The 20460-nt window shown below is 36.7% G+C and overlaps 1 protein-coding gene and 1 long non-coding RNA gene across 2 annotated transcripts in view; both read left to right on the plus strand.

Annotated features, from left to right (window-relative positions):
- Window positions 1–8846, plus strand: part of vwa8 (von Willebrand factor A domain containing 8) — a 101929-nt gene extending 93083 nt beyond the window's left edge. Inside the window, exons 42-45 of the mRNA XM_039683601.2 lie at window positions 661–819; window positions 4140–4238; window positions 6104–6342; window positions 7083–8846. Of these exons, the coding sequence (XP_039539535.2) occupies window positions 661–819; window positions 4140–4238; window positions 6104–6342; window positions 7083–7191 (606 nt within the window). The 3' untranslated portion in view covers window positions 7192–8846. The remainder of the gene's footprint in view (window positions 1–660; window positions 820–4139; window positions 4239–6103; window positions 6343–7082) is intronic.
- Window positions 8847–15699: 6853 nt separating this feature from the next.
- LOC148978377 (uncharacterized) lies at window positions 15700–19995 on the plus strand. Its single transcript, XR_016169328.1, has 5 exons — window positions 15700–16127; window positions 17026–17077; window positions 17354–17402; window positions 18541–18633; window positions 19165–19995. It is a non-coding gene; the product is annotated as an uncharacterized LOC148978377 (long non-coding RNA).
- Window positions 19996–20460: the final 465 nt, after the last annotated feature.

Below are 20460 nucleotides of genomic sequence, written 5' to 3' on the forward strand. Positions count from 1 at the left end.
GGTTGTCTTAATTTTAATTTGATTAAACTGGAAAAAGTGAGTTAATACAATGAAGGAGATTAATTTAATCATCAGAAACTCAAAATAATAAGTTATCTCAACTAAATAAATTATTTAAGTTGATTTGACAAAAGAAAAAATGTTGTGATTACAAATCTTAAAGGAAACACACAATAAAATAGATAAAATCAGCTTTACATGATTAAGGGCCTTTAAGTAAATGCCTGAATTTTGTTTTTTTAGACAAATTATAACTTTAAGGTGTAGCATACTTGTTCGATTTCTTGATGTTTGACTAAAAATTTCTTCTATTCATATTGTTCCTTCTACTGGTATCGCTGAATTCCAGTTTAGCAGACACTCACAGCAAGAATGCTCACTGTTTCCCATAAGCGCATATTTAAAATCTGAATTGATTGTAATAACGTTACTGAGCTCTTACAGTGGTGCCTTAATATATTATGTGGCTCCTGTATAATCCATTAAAAACCTCATTGACCAATGAGGCTTTCAGAAGAGGAGGCTGTGCAAACAGAATGCTGCAATTAAAGAAACCACATAGTAACGGCATTAAATGATTTTCCTAATTAAATATATGTCTGGTTATTTGAGACTGGATGTGTGGATGACTAGTGTGTTTTTCTTTTGGTCTGGCTGCAGTTGGGGTCTCCTCAGCAGAAGCCGAAGCGTTTGCGTCTGCTAGCGGACGTCTCTGGCAGCATGTATCGCTTTAATGGCGTCGACGGGCGTCTGGAGCGCTCCATGGAGGCCGTGTGTATGGTGATGGAGGCTCTGGAGAGCTACGAGCACAAGTTTAAGGTGAGATCTGACAATCACCCATCCATGTAGGCAGCATTATAAAACTGTGAGTAGGCAGCATAAGTTTCCTTCTTTTGACCAAGTTTTTAAGTACCATCACGATCACATCATCATTACATCGCAAATTACATAATGCATTTTTTTCAACTTCAAAAGTTCAAAAGAAAACCTCCAAGATGGCTGACAAAGCAGTGATTATAAAATTAAACTACCTTTCAAAAGTTGGAGGTCACTAATATTTTTCAATGTTTGGGAAAGATGTCTTTTATGCTCACCAATCAAAAATGCAATTACAAAATATAACATCAAATATTGTGAAGTAGTACTGTGAATGTGAATGTATATTAAAATTCAAAAGCAGTTTTTATTGTAATATATTTTAAAATGCACTTTATTCCTATGATGTTAAAGCTGTATTTTCAGCATCATTAATCCAGTCGTCAGTGTCACATGATCCTTCAGAAATCATTCTAATATTTTGATTTGCTGCTCAAGAAACATTTTTTTTATTACCAATGTTGAAAACAGATTCATATCCGATTCATATTTTTATGGAAACCATGATACACTTTTTTTCAGGATTCTTAAATGAATACAGTAATAAGTTCAAAAGAACACTATTTAATTGGAATAGAAGATTATACATCTCTATACAATGATCAATTTAATGCAAACTTGATGAATAAAAGTATTCATTTCTTTTTATATATATCTTACAGACCCTTAATGTTTGAATAATTGTCCATCCAATACTAAATGGTCCAATCTAAATAAAAAATAAAAAATCTAATCACTATTAATGAATTTGATTCATAAATAGTGGGGGGGGGGGGGGGGTTGGGGCCTTAAAGTTGTCCAATTTTAGAAAGGTTATACATTTTTCAGCTGGCCAGGCCGGGAGACCAGCTAGACCAGTTTAAAATAACTAACACCAGTATAGCTTAGTCATTTATAAGGTTCAATGTGAACTAGAATGTTGTCTATGTAGACAACAGGGTGGCCCACTGGATTTTGGGACAGTGCCTTTAATTTGAAGAAAAAGAAAAAAGCTTCCCTCTTCTCAGTGAATCTTATTTTGCTGGCCATCTCCTGTTGGTATAAGTTGACCACAGAGTTTAAATATCATCTCTACATGTATCTCAATCTTTTCACCACAAACACTTTCCTAGCTCAATAAAAATAGCTAAATCTGTTTACAGTAAACCCCCACTAGGCAACGCACCATGGAAACTGATCTGAGTAACAGGGATCTCCCCGCCGCACATGCTGACACACTGTTATGGAGGTTGCCATGGCAGTAAGGATGATGTAGGATCCCCAGAAGCTGCCACATGCTCGGGTTGCCATAGAGAAAGTCATGCCGGGTTAGGTTGATTAGTGGTTTACAGGCAGCTCATCCCTCTCTTTCACTTGATGCTCTTTTTCCTCTGTCCATCGCTCTGTGTCTGTTCATCTGAGCTGCTGGCAGATGTGAATCACGGCCCTTGTTGGGAGCTGTTCGCAGGTTTGTAGTGCCCGTACAAAAGATGGTCTGTCCATCTCCATCCCAGGGAGTTCGGGGGAGGAAAGGAGCGGAAGATATGCAGCTGTGGGTGTCAATGCCTCACATTATCCCGTTCTGCTCTAATGTGCATGAACACTTTAAAAGTGTGAGGTCAGATCTGAGGCTGGAACATATAAATATAGATAATATGTGAGATTTGTAAACACAGATGGATATGTTGCACTGAAACCTTTGACAGTTTCTATCATTTAGGGAAGTGCATTGCTTACGTACAGTATTGATACTGTGTACAGCAATATATTTTATTACTTTTTTGGCAGTGCAAAGTTAACCTGTAGTGATGATTTTATCATATTTATTTTTTCATTAAGTTTAATAAAAACAAGTGCAAGTTGTATATTTGGAATATAACAGCATTTGGACAGAGTTGTTTTAATGGCGTCTCTGATTTAGATCTCAGTTGCAAAAAAAATAAATAAACGAGCTGATAAATTTAGTTAATTTTTTGTGAATCTCTTTAGAAATGACTGTATTAATGAATCTATTCAATAGTGATTCAGCAATTTACTTGATCAAATATTGATTGAATATTAATTCAGTTTATTTGGCTACAATGGTTGTGTGGTCGAAAAGGTTCAAGATACGCTAAAAATATCAAGATGCTCCACCGTTGAAAAGTTTGGGCTTGGTAAGATTTAGTTTTTTATGTTTTTGAAAGAAGTCTCTTATATTCACCAATTAAGGCTGCATTTATTTGATTAAAATACAGTAAAAGTGGTAATATTACTACAATTTAAAATAACAATATATTAAATCATATGAATATATTTTACATATGTTTTCCTGTGATGCAAAGCTGCATTTTAATCAATACTTCAGTCTTCAGTGTCACATGATCCTTCAGAAATCATTCTAATATGCTAATATTGCTGCTCAGGAAACATTTCTCATTATTATCAATGTTGAAAACAGTTGTGCTGCTTAACATTTTTGCGGAAACCATTAAACTTTTTTTTTCAGTTCAAAAGCACAGCATTTATTTGAAACAGAAACCTTTTGTATAATTTTTACTGTCACTTCTTTATAGGACTTTATAGGACTTTTTGGCCCCACCTTAGCTGTCAATCGAGCTGTTTGCTCATCCAGCTGGCCTGTCATAGATCTGTTCTTTACATAATCTGCATTACATTAAAATACACCTCATAACTCATCCATCTGTGATCTCAAGGTGGGTGTCACACATATTCTTCTTCTCATTTGTCCTTTAACATGCATGTTACACATTAGTGTGTGTCCCCTCAGTCTCACTTAGCCAAACCTTTGACTATCAGCATAGAGTCTGGTCCACATTTTCTGGCCAAGAACCTTATATGGTAGACAGGGAAAAACCAGTGCTCTCTGACTCCCAGATAATGTGTGCAAAAGTCAGCCAGTCAAATCTGATCTGGTCATTTCAGCCAACTTCAGCCAATATTCATCAGAGTCTAGACGACCAGCCGAAAGTATACTGAAGATGTATTGATGTAATGGAATATGATGTAAGACTGTTAGTGTCATCAACTGTTGCATTGTTGGCAAAGACACTGGGATATATTGTATTATGAGACTTCCTTTGATTGACTATTCTCGAAAATAGCATCATCTTTGTAAGTATAGCTGATTTGCATCATCTTCTGTCTTTTTGTTTTGTATTACATTATTGAGGTACACTTGTAAAAATCTTCTCTTGACGAGTGTTTATATTCAGCATTGTTTGTGTGCTTGTTATGTCCCTGGCAGCGTGGAGAATAACCCTTATCCCCCTTCCTGTTTGTAGTATGATATTATGGGACACTCCGGAGACGGTTTTGACATAGAACTGGTCAGATGTGACAAAGTGCCCAAGAACAACAAGGAGAGGCTGAAGGTTTTGAAGGTACAGTAATGCCTCTGTAATGCGGGTGTGACCTCATTTCCTTTTTTTGTTTTGAAATCTATGCTCTTATGAATTCACTTGTGCTGACGTAGTAGCCAGCGTTTCTCCTAGAATTCCTCCTATTGTCTTATGTGACCACATCAGGAAGAAAGTGAAGCATAAATTCTCAGACAAGAGACTGCAGGGATGGTCACTGGGATTCACTGACGCACGACTGCAGCCCGATCGGGGCCTTCAAAAAAGAAACAATCGCCTTTATTTCCAAAGCAAAGTGCTACTAGTTATATTTCAGCCCCCTTGTGTTTTAAACCGTTGTCTGATTACAGCTGTCACTGCAAAAGATCATTGGCAAATCAACTTTTGGTAAATTCTCACTTTACCTTTAGACCTTGAGACCTCTGAAAACAATCTTATATTTTGAATGCGCTCAAGCAGAATAGTCTTTCAAAGTATACTCCATTTTATAATGTGCAAAAACACAGGTAGTCGACACAGTTTCATCCTTGTCCAGTGTCTGCACTATTTCTCTCCAGAAAATATGAGCAATAAAAATGTCTTTGCACTCTTTTAAACTAGATTTTCAAGTATCTCTTAATCTCCCATCCATCCACACACACACTAGCGCACATCAACATGGGGACCGGTTGTTGTTTCTTTTTAAAATGTGAAATAATGACACAACAAAAAGAAATTCAAAACGCATATGCCAGTATGTGCAGTTAGAAAAAATCAGGCACTGAAATCTACATCACGTACACTGTACGCTTACCTATGGTAGCTTGTTTCCGCCACAGAATGAAAAATAAAAAAGGTAATTGCGACTTTTCATCTCACAATTCTGACTTTTTTTCTCACAATTTCAAGTTTACATCTCACAGTTCTAAGTTTTATCTCAGATTTGCGTGATATAAAGTTGCAATTGCGTGTTATAAAGTCAGAATTGTGAGATAGAAACTTTTTCTCCGAAAAAAACAAAATTATTGCATGTTTATATCTCACAATTCTGACTTTATAACACACAATTGGGAGATATAACGGTTAGAATTGCGTGTTATAAAGCCAAAATTGTGTTATAAAGTCAGAATTGTGAGATATAAACTCTTCTTTTCCCCTTATATTCTGAGAAAAGGTGTCAGAAAAACTTGTGTGTTATAAAGTCAGAGTCACAATTATCTTTTAAAATGCTTTATTCTGTGGCGGAAACCAGCTTCCATATTTTTCCTATTGTACAAGTAAAAAACAAAGTATACTTTAGGCTTTTGGCATTAGGAAATCAAAAAAAGAGAAAAGAAACTGCTCTCTAAAAATTGTCTATGTATTTTTTGTAGCTGTGCAGTGATCTGTCCTGCCACCGTTTCAAAATAAACCGTGTATATTTTTTCACGTCTCTAAGGTTGTTTTGCGCAATGCGTTGATCTGTCAAGCCAACTAAAATCGAAAGCCTATAATCCTGTTTTTTAATCCTGGTTGAATTCTTGCAAGTGAAGAAATCATGACAGAGGTTAAATGTACTTATTGTAATTGCACTGCAAAGACTTTTTACTCTGTTCAATTTGGACTCCGAAAAGTGGTTGAAGCTCTTGATGTCAAACTTTCAAAGTACTCCATATTGACCCATTTAACTTTCAAATATACAAAAATATACCAAACGTCCATCCCTATAGTCTCACAAAATCCTCTGGGATTTGTCTTTAAAAAAAAAAAAGTTGTTTATTGAGATTTTGTGAAGAATCAACTCCCAATGTGTGAGCTATGTGTGCGCTTACCGCTTAACACAAACGGTTTAGCATATGGCCTTTTCTTGTCCTCTTGGGCATCTGAATATGCATTATAACCTCTTCTTCTTCTGTACGCCTCTGTCCCAGAACATGCACGCCCACTCTCAGTTCTGCATGAGCGGAGACTACACCCTTGAGGGCACCGAACACGCCGTAAAGGAGCTGGCGCGCGAAGAAGCCGACGAGCATTTCGTCATCGTGTTGAGCGACGCCAACCTGGAGCGCTACGGGATCAGCCCGGACCGGTTCGCACGAGCCCTCACCAGTGACCCGAAGGTCAACGCCTTCGCCATCTTCATCGGCTCTCTCGGAGACCAGGCGGACAGGTGAGGTTAACGTCCCGCAGCAAGTTAGCGTGCTTGGTTAAAGGTTAAGCCCGGATTACAACCGGCAGCGGCATTTCATGAAACACCTTTGAGTGAAAGTCAGTCTCTATAGCTCTCTGAAAAAAACAAGGCCCATTTCAGTGCTAAATGCAGTGCAGAGTCTCAAATGTTCAGGGCGGCACTATAAAGCATAATGAGTTTGAATTGTAATTAACATTGCCTTTCTGAAGCCGTGTCATGTCTTTATTGTGGGCTGTGAGATTTGTACGGCTCTTCGCAAATAAAAGACCAGAGTCTATAGGCTCATGTTCAGCTCTCTTTGGCACATTGTTAGTGTTTTTTGAAGGATTTTGCGGGTCTTGACTCACAGAGGGCACATAAGGAGAGCTTGAAGGCATGCGGAAGGCGCCGCTGTGGTGGTCGGACACGTCCCATATAGGCTGTCTTTTCATGGCCTCCGTGATTTAAAGAGCAGTCCTCTCTGAACATGTGCCTTCTTTTTAAAGGGACTAAATGACAGTAATGAATGACTAGTGAGGAGGGAGGGGCGGCAGCTAAGTGAAAGGACACTTTGCTTTCAGTCACTCTTAACCAACAGGCTTTTCCCAAGACCCCGTATCTTATCAAAGCCCCTCCATGAATGACAGCCATTGTCCCTCCTATGGGGGAATAGGAAAAGCTCATTTGCATTGCTAATGTTTGATGCGGGGGGCTCTTTTCTCTTTCTCTCCGACATCCAGGCTCCAGAGGACTCTGCCGGCCGGACGATCTTTTGTCGCCATGGACACCAAGCAGATTCCTCAAATCCTTCAGCAGATTTTCACATCCACCATGCTGTCCAGTGCCTAGGAGAACACTTTTGGGTGAATCCCACCAAACCTGCCACATCACTGAGGATACGCAACGATCTCTGCATTCAGGTGGAATGAAAACATGTCACTGGAAAATCAAAAGAAAGACAAAAGGCATAAATCTTTTTTAATTTATACTAAGCACACTTTCTCCCCGAATTTGCATTACCATTCATTCTTGTAGTGTAATTAAATATGTATTAATAAGTCATAAGTGGATTTTATGTTGGAATGACATTCATTGTAATGGAATTACTCCAAAAATAATGGTATTATACAAAATATCTTTCATACAATAATAAAAATCGGAGGAACAGTAATAAGAATCCCAAATGAAATAAAATGGAATTACTAAACAAACAGATACATAAATATGGTAAAACATTACTGATGTTCATGTTTGCTGATTAAAAAAAAACAATTGTATAACCGTATATTTTAATTCAGTAAAAAAAAAAATTAATGACAGGTATGATAATCCCCATTGAGATTAAATGCAATTACAATATTTATTCTCGAGAGTTAAATGTCCATAAAACGGTGAAAATACATACATATATACATAAAGTAAAACATAACTGCCATTCATGTATGCTAATTTAAAATATATCTAAAATATTTTTTAGCAAAATCTGAATGATAATAATGGGAAATGGGAACCTGTGAATTACAAAAACTCAAAAGTAAAATCGTGAGAATTTGGGGGGAAATGCTTAATTGTCATAAACACATTGTCACAATCACAATTAAAATTTGATTAAATTAATATGAATTATTGTATTGTAGTTTTGTGTTGTTTGTTTTGTTTAATAAAAAACTACACTTTTAAAATTTAAGCAAAATGTATTTTTTCAAATGTGTTTTTCTGTTTTCACCTGAGACGAGAGATTTCATAGTCTCTACGGACAAACCTCGAGATCTGTCTGCCTTCAATACAAGGGCCACTGCTTTACACTGCAAACAAATCCATAGTCACAATAGAGGCTATGCATTGACGCCACTTTCCCCTCGGCCGTACAGAGTGGCAAAACATCCTGCAAAATGGCTGGATTTTAATAGTGTAAGCTGCGAAAACACTAATATAACTAACTATTACCAGCTTAAATGAATGGCAGTTAGAACCTGTGGTCATGGACAATAGCATGTGGCCAGCAATGCCTCAGGACTGAACTGTCTACAATATTCTACAATATTAGTCTGTCTGTTGTCTTAACATATTCTATAAGCTATTTACATAATTATGTCTAAAGTGCTATCCATGGCTGGTCTATCAAGTGAAGTCTCAAAAAAAAAGTGAGCATTGGTTTAACATTAAAATACATGCAATATTCAAATTACAAAATATTATATAGCCTATTATTGGGTAAAACTTGATTTTACAGTGTCATTGATGCACATTACCGTACATGTATTTACTATAGTAATAACTATAAATGATGCATAATTACATGCAACTAACCCTAAATCAAACCCCATTCCCAACCTATAGTTTATTATTTTTACACGGTAATTTATGGAAATTTAAACTGTAACTCGGACACCTTAAAATGAAGTGTAACCTAAAATCGTATTATTATATTACAAAATAATTAGGGCTGTCAAACGATTAATTGCGATTAATCGCATCCAAAATAAAAGTTTGTGTTTACATAATTTATGTGGGTGCACTGTGTATAAATATTTTGTATATATATATATATATATATAAATACACACACATCCATGTATATATAAGAAAAAAATATTATTTATATATAAAATATGTATATTTATATATATTATAAATTATATATAAATCTATATACAGTATATACATGAAAATATTTAAATATATACAAGCATGTGTGTGTATTTATATATATATATAATAATGTAACATTTATACAAAATAGTATTCACAACATTCATAATGTTGCGTAATTGTATCACTCAAAATGCCCAGCTGTTGTGGTTAAGAGTGTATTAATAGACCACGAGGCGTGCGTAACCTGTTTTGTTTTCAAGAGCCGTGTATTGTGTAAGAGTTGGCACCCTTTCGTCAAGTTTGTTGGGATTTTCCAGGTGCCCTCTAAACACATCATTGTAAAGTGCACACATCCTGTAACTCATGAGAGGAATTGAGACTGAAGCAAAGGAAAGAGAGACTCACACACCACCATCTCCCAAGACTTCCTCGTAAATCTCTTTCCGTCCTGAGAAACCAGAACCTCAAGTGCAATTCCACACCACATTCCTCAGCCATCCCATTACACACTCATCACTCTTTAACCAAATGAGCGCAAATGAAAATGTATTTGAGACCTCTGACAGGCCTGACACTGGGATTCGCTGACACAGAGCTGTGAGAAACTTTTAAAGGCAAAACAACGGCTCACAGAAATACAGAATCCAGAGTTCAAAAGAACATAAAGTTTGGTTTTCGGCACACAAAGACGAGGATATTTACGGCAGAAAAGTATAGCCTTCTGTGTATCCTGTGTTTGTGAGTCATCTTGAGGGAGATTTGTTGTTTTCTCTCTCTGGACTTCCTGTTATATTTGACCTCTGCTCTGTACCAGGCCCATGTTAGCAGTTCTGCGTGTTGAATGTTGTCCACCTGACTGCACGCGCTTCTCCGAGACGCCTTCCAAGTGCTCCATCTATGTCAACAGTGTTTTTCCTTCCTGTCCCCTGGACCCGCTGACGCCTGGCGCTGCCACCCTGCCTCTCGCACGCAGCTGAGGAATCCAGCCGCTGGCTCCGGTTACGCCGCACTCCCGAGATGTTTCAGAGGAGAAAGTGGAGCTGTAATTTATAGAATCTGGCCGGCATGAGGAGTTGGACTTTGGAAAGCCAGCGGGAATGTCCAACTGAATGTTGACCTACTGAGCTGCCTATTAAAGGGATAGTTTGCACCCAAATTAATTTTTGTTAATTTACTCACCCTCAGGCGGCTGAACACAATTTTTTCTTCAGTAGTCCAGTAAAGGAAGCCTTTTAGCTGAAACCGTAGTCCTTGGTGATTCGATTCGAAGTCAATGGCTACCGTCTGAAAGAGTCAATCTTCCCGATTGAGATTGTGCAAGCGAACGTATTCTTAATTGTTTACATAGATTGAGTCATCCAGTATTAGCACAAGTGCCGCTTTGATGAATAAGAATATTCCCGTCTTTCCCTCTGTTTTAAACAAACACAGGGTCGGCTCAGGTGGGTTTGCTCCCGTATAGACGTCATTATGCGAAGGGAAGTTAATGCGTTAATAGTTAATGCGACAGAGAATAATGCAACATTATTCTCCAGACTCTTGTGAACGTGCTCAGGACCGTTTGCAGAGGTTGTGGATTACAGGAAATAATGTTATGTTGTAAATAATGTTCAGTTTCTTGCACAGACCGATCGTTTCGCTTCATAAGACCTCATGAACCATCAGGGTATTCATTTTGTTTTGCCTGTATGTGTTTTCTTGTTTTGTTTTTGTTTTTTGCCAGTATATGTTTTTTTTGACTCTCAAACTGACGGTAGCCATTGACTTATAAATCATTAAAGAAGTATTTCACTTTTGAAAAAAACTTTTGCCGATAATTTACTCACCCCCATGTCATCCAAGATGTCCATGTCTTTCTTTCTTCAGTCGAAAAGAAATTAAGTTTTTTGATGAAAACATTCCAGGATTTTTCTCCATATAATGGACTTCAATGGGAACCAAACGGTTCAAGGTCCAAAAGACACTTTCAGTACAAACTGCAAACTGTTCAAAGGGCTTTAAACGATTCCAGACGATGAATAAGCGTCTTATCAAGCGAAACGATCGCTCATTTAAGTTTAAGTTTTATACGCTTAAATGCTCGCCTTGCTCTGTTCTGTGACGCACGTTGTGACTTTTCTGTTCGAACTCGTTCATCAAAATGAACTAATCTTTTTCCGAGTCATTTGGTTCATTCAACGAACGAAACGAACGAATTGACTCATAAAACGATTCGTCCATTTTAATGAACGAGTTCGAACAGGAGAGTCACGAACATGCATCGCAGTACAGAGCGAGGTGAGCATTTGAGCTTATAAAACTTAAACTTTGTTATTTTTTTCTTAAATGAGCGATCGTTTCACTTGATACGACCCTTATTCATCGTCTGGAATCGTTTAAAGCCCTTTGAACAGTTTGCAGTTTGTGCTGAAAGTGTCTTTTGGATTTTGAACCGTTTGGTTCCCACTGAAGTCCATTATATGGAGAAAAATGCTGGAATGTTTTCATCAAAAACCTTAATTTCTTTTCGACTGAAGAAAGACGTGGACATCTTGGATGACATGGGGGTGAGTAAATTATCAGCAAAAGTTTTTTCAAAAGTGAACTACACCTTTAAGGACTACGTTTTCTGCTAGAAATCTTCTTTACTGTTTAACTGAAGAAAAAAAGACACTTACATGGATGGCCTGAGGATGAGTAAATTAACAATGCATCTTCATTTTTAGGTGTAATATGTCTTTAATGGTGTGTATCGCTTGAAAGTGCGTGCTATCACATTCTTTATTGAAATGGCGTGCTAAGACTCAATAAATGAAACATTGCTCTTCATTCACCCACACAGGCCTCATTTACTAATCATAAAGACTCATTATATTATGAAACTGCCAACATGTCTTGTAAAAACAATGTAATGACTGGCGATTACAGCCGCGCAAGGTCATAAATTAAGTTTGACTTGTAAATTGCTGCCGAACATATTTTTGTCGTCCTGTTATCTTTTGATTTTGATGTGGTCTTAGGAGTGTGATGAATACATGTTATGTTAACACATCAAATAAACATTGCGTATAAAATTAACTCTGAACTGCTTACTGTTAGGGGCTGTTCACTCAAAAAGTGTGTCTTTGTTTCTTTCTGCCTGTGCTATTTTTAAGTGCATGAACCCAAGAACTTTATTTTGGTCATCGCTAACCTCTTGAAACAATGAACATTTCTCTGTTGCACTATACTGAAATAACAACTGAAACATCAGTGAAAAGTACTTGACATTTACCATACTCCAGTAAAATATGGTGCGTTCTATTCATCCGTCTCGAAGATCCGAATCGAATTCCTCGGATTTCTCCTCTACGACGTCGGCGTCGGACAACCGTGAGAACACCGAGCAAGAATTCAGTTTCGGAATTCAAGATGTCTGCGCCCTGTGATTTGTAAGAATGAATTGTTTTCATTGTTTTTTAACCGCTTTGGTATTTTAAATGACAATTATAATCACTCGTATTACTGCGTCCCCTGTAGGTATGGGAATCGGTTGTTGTGAGTGCAATTACTAACGTTTTCATAGACAGGAAAAATGTCTGCACATCCTCATTATTGTGGGTTTTTTTTTTTTAGTAATGTTAACATTACGTGTACTTACAATAGCAATAACAGTAATGTAAATGTAATGTAAAACAAAACAAAAGCAATGTAAAACACGTTACGTGTACTTATTTATTTATGTATTTATTTTGAGCAATATATAATTACACATGACGTAAGGCAATGAGAAGTATTTTGATTAATCTATACAAGCCTTTAAATTCATCATACTTCCATCAACTTTAAAGGAACACTCCGACTTTTTGGGACTTTAGCCTATTCACCTTACCCCCCAGAGTTAGATAAGTCCATACCTTTTTCATCTCCGTGCGTGCTATAAGTCTGTTTGACGCACCCACCGCTAGCCTAGCTTAGCACAAAGACTGGTTGGAGCTTTCGTACTAATCCAAATGAGTGGCAAAATAACGCAAACGTTTTCCTATTTACATGTTGTGATTTGTATAGTCACATAATGTACAAATAACAAAGTCAAATGAGACACAGACATCTTTTAACCGTATAAACCTTGGGAACTATTCTCTGAAGGCGAAGCACTGCTACTTTGACGGAGTAATAACCGCATCACCGGAGACACGCCGTGGTGAGGAGCGGAGAGTTCGCTCAGTGTTTGGGTAACAGAGTCAGCAATTTATAAATAGTAAAAGCGTAGTTTACAGTCATGGGTTTTCGCTCTATTGTAAATAGCTGCGACAGTAAACAGGGGAGGTAAAACGCTGACTGGATGAAGAAATGGCTAACTTACTCTGGATATTTATCCAAACACACCTAAGCTTATAAGGGACATTATGTTTGCTCTGTACATTTCAATGAGGACGACTATTTTGAAAAAATGGAATTTGCCACACGGACCATAATGTGCTGAAGGATACGGCCATCCCATCGATAGCACAGACAGGACAAGATCACCTGCGGCTGAGGTAAGTGTTCCGTTATGTTTTTAGATGACCTACTGTAACAGTGCCATTAGCCAGATCTAATGTAACGTTAGTGACACTATTATATGATTAGGGTATGAATATGTTTTTATCTTGATGCGGCGCGGACGCGCTTGGGAAAAAAAACGAGCGCGTTCACCGCGTTGAACTTGCACCCTGCGCGCGGCGCGCCTAGTAGCCTAAATTTGAAATAACCATGGAAATAACGAACTTGAGCGTGCAAAAGGGTACGATAGGCTGTGAGTTCATTGTGCAAAAACAATTTGTGCTATTACTTTCCCCTTATTCTATCCTATAGTAATGCAATACTATATATTATATAGTCTACTGTTGAATACATTTGGTTCAGCTAATAAATTGCATTTAAAATATATTGATTCCTGTAATAATAATTATTTATTCATGTGATATTTATAAATCTGGGTGCGTTTTTGGTTGGAAATCAATGAAACATGGTACTGTATTACCTGGTCTCCCCTGTTTATTGTCACAGCTCATACAATAAAGCAAACACCCATGATAAACTATGCTTTTCTATCTAACGTTAGTAATTGCTGACTCTTTATTCCAACGCTGAGCGAAGCGAACTCTCTGCTCCTCGTCACGGTGCGTCTCAGGTGATTGTTATCACTCTGCCCAAGTAGCAGTGCTTCGCCTTCAGAAAATATAGTATTTATACGGTCAAAAGATGTCTGTCTCATATGGCCTTGATATTTGCACACTCTGTGACTATACAAATCACAACATGTAAATAGGAAAACGTTTGCGTTATTTTGTCACTCATTTGGATTAGTATGAAAGCTGCAACCATTCACATCCAGTCTTTGTGCTAAGCTAGGCTAGCGGTGGGTGCGTCAAACAGACTTATAGCACGCACGGAGATGAAAAAGGTATGTATGGACTTATCTAACTCTGGGGGGTAAGGTGAATAGGCTAAAGTCCCAAAAAGTCGGAGTGTTCCTTTAACAAATAATTCCATCTATTGCTCGAAATGGAGTGGGTAGAAGTCAATCGTATTTGAATCGACTAAAGGGACGGATTCACCTCCACCTGACCTGTGCATGTCATCTGACCTAGTGCTTGAACACAATGATAAGATAAAGCGTCTAGACTTCTTAGAAATGTGCTGAAAGCTGTGGGAATCTTTTTTCTTTTCTTCCCTGTGATATGTAGTTACTCATGCAGAGCTTTTTGTTCAGGCAATGACATGAAATCCTAATATCTTCCATGTAGACTCGAACAGATGTCAAAACACCTGCGCCTCAAATAACCACCTGTAATCTGTTGTGATGTCACTCTCTGGTTCTCCTTCTGTCATTTTCCCAGCAGAACACAGTTATTTTGACACATAACTACAATGGATTTGCTTCACAAATGTTGTATGTGCTATTTATTTGTTCCTTCGGGTGCAGTTTTTCATGAAGACGAGGAGGTGTGGAATGATCTGTGCTGGATACAGTAGTTGTGCAATGATCAAACTCATCACACACTCATGCCTGGAGATATGTGACCTCTGCATGAACACCATCTTCTATATACAGCTACTCTGTGTTTCACTTGCACACTAAAGGGAGTGTGCTAATAAACGCACACTCCCATTTAGTTAACAAACGGGCATGTGGGAGTGTGTTCCCGTTTTTTGATGAGGCTAGTCAGGCTCACGTGTGTCTGTGTGCTAACAAGCTTCCTGATGTTGTTTGATACTGGACATTGGGATGGAAAGAGGAAGGCCACTTAAAAGGGTGTCTCTCTCCACTTCATATTTGTCAACCCAAGCTCATTGAAAAAACATGCTTGTGGCGTCATTTCTGCAGAATGATATTACATTGCATTTTGCAACACTTTTTTAGTACACTGACACTACTTATTGTGTAAAGCATTAAATAAATAAAAGTGACTTGACTTTTAAAGTGGAACGCACATTCAGATTTATCTGAAACACATGAATGTGAATCTGGCTGTTGAATTCAAGGCTTGACGTAAGCTTTTTTGCTTACCAGCCTCTGTACTCGGCATTTTCACAAGCCACAATTTTGACACCGATACCATGGGGGAGAAATGCCATATAGATTTTAAATATTATCTCATAATTTGGCAGCAGGTATATTAGGCTGCTGTCACTTTAAAGGGATAGTTCACTTTGAGCTTACCTCAAAGGCATCCAAGATGTAGGTGTCTTTGTTCCCACAGTATTTTCAATTTTGACATTTTTAGGTCAAACCATTCGTGTCTGTCAGTCATACACTCAAAAAAATGAATCATGGCATAGTTTATAATTATGTATTTGCATCCTTTTGATTTTATTTAAATACTAATATTTTCATAATGTATGTAGTCAGATTGCTTAAAATCAATGTAAATATGTTCATTGTGAAAACTATTTGATTTAATCAATTAAAAAGTATGAATATGGTTTAAATATTGCTAGCTGTGGAACGAGCCAGATTATGTTAGTTACATTTTATGAGATTGGTTTGCATATGATTTATGGGAAAATGTAAGAAGCGGAAATGCTGATCATACTCCAGTCAGTTGGGGGCGGTACTGAGCATAGACATGTCTAATTGCAATGCACATGAAAAAAACCCATCAACCAGCGGCAGTTGAAAAAACACCGTTCTCTTCGCCATCTTACATGATCGGAGCTCATTCTTGGATCATCCTGATTGCAAGGCAAGTTACATCTTTAATCATCTTAGAAAAGTTGACTGTTTTTAATATATATATATGTGTGTGTGTTATGACTGCTGTTGAAATCGTATTACACTTTATCAAAGAATTGATTATCAAATTTGCATTCAACGTTAACTTAGTCCACTAACTCTAGGTTAACTAACTTGCACATGGTGCTTATAAAAGCTAACTTTACCTAACGTTATTTCCCCCTTAAGCTACTTTTTCAGCTACACAGTTTAACTAATTTAAAAGTAACAGGGATGTGGTTTGGTTTATTTTTATTTTATATTCATTTACGGATTTTCTGACCTGAGTAAAACTTTAGCCCTCCTGCATCGCTGAGAGGAAAAAAATGGTCTTAGGTTGGTCTAAGATTAAAATAGATTTTATTAAACAATGTGTAGCAATGATGAAATTAAACGATTAGTATAAAAACTGCGATTTCAAATATCTATATCGTACATGGATACGTTCCAACGTGGATACGTTTCCTAGGGACACGAATGACTGTCTGCAAGACACCCTTTACGTCTCAGACAGGGTCAAAGATTAGCAGTCGTCAAGCGTCATTTTTGAGTAAGTATATCAAACGATTTTACTCGTTAGTTGGTGACGGTGTGAATGTGATTATTAAATCGCAAAGTATGTGCCAGTTGGTCGTGTGTTCTCCAGCACGCGAACCATGTTTTTACCACGTCGGTGTCTGTTGGTCTGCTCTTTTTCTGTGATTTAACGTTTGAATGCAAATGAAGACAGTTATAAACTAACGTTACTGCAATCAGTATATGAGAGTACTGTTAAAATGATTATCTAAAAAATGTATGTTGGCTTTGTAATTTCATAAGAAAAAGTATGAATTTTGTTTCTAACTAAAGCATTTTTTTTTTCTTTTCAGATACATCATGCATCTTTTTTACATCTAAAGGGTGGGGCAACCTCCTAGACCTGTATGTATGCTACAAAGATTGTTTTTTAATACATAGAAAAATCAATTCATACTCTTATTAACAATTAATCTCAGTTTGAATGTAATGATTCCACTTAAAAAGCATAAAATTCCTTTAACATAGTTAAAAACGTATTAAATATACATTAACAGCCTAATATAGCTGTAGTAGTAGCTGTATTTTGACTTGTCTTGATACAGTAAAACCAAGCATAAATTATTTATGTTGATTCTTTAATATTTGTCTGTAACTGTTTTTTTTTTTTTTTGTTCACAGATATGTGAATGTGGCCATGTAAAGTGTGTGACATTTCATTATCTACACGGTATGAATTGCTAAAACATTTTAGGCTGAAACATTTTCACTATGGTCGCAATTGCCGGTATCCCTGTGTATATGCAGATTGCCCATGTACATTTACAAGTTGGAAGAACCTTTTGAGTCACACATATCAAACACACAGGAAGTTAACAGCAGCAAATGTTCAGTTAACTTCGTTCTGTTGTCAGAAGTGTGACTGTAAGGACATTTTAACTGAGAAGGAATACTTCGCTCATGTAAATCAACATCTTAGGCAGTATGAAAACATAACTTGTATGTTTGAAGGATGTATGTTTGAGACAAACATTTATGGAACATTTCACTCGCATAAAAATCGTAAGCATAAGCACAGCTCCACTACTTCCTGAACTTCAGCCAGCTCCTTTGTTTCCTGTCTTCCATTATTCGACAAACTGATTAATCCAGCTGTGCCTGACCTCAGTAGTCACAGCAACAATAATCAGACACCTGGATTAACCAGTTTGTCCAATAATGGCAGACAGGAAACATGGAGCTGGCTGAAGTTCAGGAAGTAGTGCAGCTGTGCATAAAGCCAAAATGAATGGTTTAGTCCAAATTTTCTGAAGAGACTGGATCCTTTATATGATAAACAGGTTGAATTTAAGCTTTTTGTCAAATACAAACATTTATCAACTCAAAACAGATATTGATTCAAATCAGATTTTTCGCATTGTGCAAGAACCAGTGAGGTTTGTTATAGTGTGTTAGAGATTCAGTTGTGCTTCTGTTTATGTTTGCTGATTAATGTTAATGTGAATAAAAGTCGAAATTTAGGCTGTTTATCAAATAAAGCGATCTTGTCTCTGTAGAAAATTTGGACTAAACTGCCAACGCGTTCTCATCCTTTAAAGTCATGAAACTGCTCAATTCATATGGAATAATTGTACGATCTCTTAAGGAATTTGTTTAAGCATCACAGTGGTGATTGCGTATCTGTCAATGGAGAAACAAATTTTTCAGATTTCATCAAAAAACATCTTCATTAGTGACGAACAAGAGTTGAACAAAATTAATGACCAAATTTTAATTTTTGGATGAACCATTCCTTTATTTAGCCTTACTTATACTGTAAGTTAATAATCAATGACATGTTTTTTGGGATCTTCTTATGCTTGTTTTAGAATGAAGACATAAACACCAGACGTGATTGTATCCTGAGGTGCCTAAGTGTTTACCTCAACGAAGACCTCGAGACACTTGTCAAAGAATATGTGGTAAGTGTGTGCCAGTCTTTTCTCTTCATGTTATATATTTCTTATACACATTTACATTGATAGTTATGTTTATTTTCTCATTGGCATCACACTCTAGCTTATGCCCTTGTGTGTAGAGCATGATTGATCATATAAGACAAATGAGAAGTTTTTTTAACTAGAAATGACCTGGTTAAAAAGATCCAGTTGGTAGTCTGAAGTATGGAAAATATGAAATCAGAATCATGAAACACATCATTATACAGGCATTGAAACTGCTAAAAACTGTGGCCTATGCAAACGAAATTTCGTTCTGTATACACTTGTGGTATTATGAATGACAATAAAGTCTGTCAAGTCAAGTCAAAGTCAAGTATACTGATCTCAGATTTGGTGTAGATGGGGAAATTAATATTTATGGCAAAAGAGGAACACAGTACAATTATAATTTCTATTACATGACTGAATCAATAGGTAAGTAACTGCCTGCTGCAAAACAAAAGGGGAAAACTTGGAACACATTGGGACTTATGTTCTTTGTTTATCCCCCAGGACTCTGAAAGTGCAGATGCTGAGTCTCTCATTGCACAGACAACAATGGGCATCTATGTCATTCGAGCGGAGGGCGCTGGTCCTGAAGAAGAACCTTCAGATGTGGGTGTTGTTCTTGAAGGTGTTGAAGTTCTGCAAAACCTGCCAAGCATCACATTTGGATGTGTGATGCTTTTTGGACTAATTTATGCCCTTAATTTAAACTATCCAAAGGACCTCAAGTGCACATTTGAAGCATTTCAGAAAATCCTGATGGAACTGGATACAACTAAGCTGTCGCCAAAAGTTCAGGGACTGAAAATTAAGATGCTTCAGTGAGTAAATGAAAGAGAGGCTGATATTTACAGTTCCACTTGACTTGAAACACTTTTTCTTCTCGTTTTTTATTTTTATTTTATTTTTTTGCTGTTGAACCTTATACTCCTAACATGGGTAAAAAGTGTGGTCGTGTAAAACCACTGAGTGTTTTTCTGCTTGCCACCACCTTATCGTTCCAAATTATTGCACGTCAAAAAATGTGAAAATGTTAGCGTGTTAGCGTAGCGACCAGATTTTTGTCTATCTCATTTGAACTTTGCAATTATTTAACCACAGTTCTTGAGAAAAAGTACTGTCTGCAGTCTGTTAAAATCCTTTGCATTTGTTAGTGCAGTGAGGTGATTGTGGCAAAATAAAGACAGAAATTCGAAAGTAGTGCATTTAACCTTAATTGGCATGTAAACATGAAAGTACTTTCTTTGTTGAGGTTGCACACAACAGTGTATGTGAGCATGGGCTGTTTTGCTAGCTTCCGTTTTTACTGCCATTTGAGCTTGTTATTTAAAATAAAAATGTGAAATTAAGTATTCTGGCCATTCTTTTTTGTTGTATTTTGGGGAGGGGAAATGGTGATGAATAAGTAAATACAAATTTATAAATATATTTTTAAAACAAATTTGGTTTATTTATACAAATTACTTAAATGTGATGCATTTTAATTAAATTTGGTTTATTACATAATAATACATAAACCAGTTTCTTATTCATTTAAAATAAATTGGATTTATTGAAAAATATGCATAAATCTAATTCTTACTTGTTTCACTTATATAGCACTTACAAATATATATCACATTAAGTTTATTAATATGTTTGCATTAAATTTACGTAATCCAAATGGATGGAAAATTTATATGCAATTGAATTACATAAATCTTATGTATTAGGCCTAAATATTTTTTTGAGTGTATAATGGAGCTATATGGGGTCCACCTGAAAGAGCATGCACAGAGAAGTCCAAATTAAACATGATTTAAT

Source organism: Pimephales promelas, chromosome 7 (genome assembly GCF_988280905.1).
Source record: "Pimephales promelas chromosome 7, fPimPro1.hap1.1, whole genome shotgun sequence".
Taxonomy (NCBI): domain Eukaryota; kingdom Metazoa; phylum Chordata; class Actinopteri; order Cypriniformes; family Leuciscidae; genus Pimephales; species Pimephales promelas.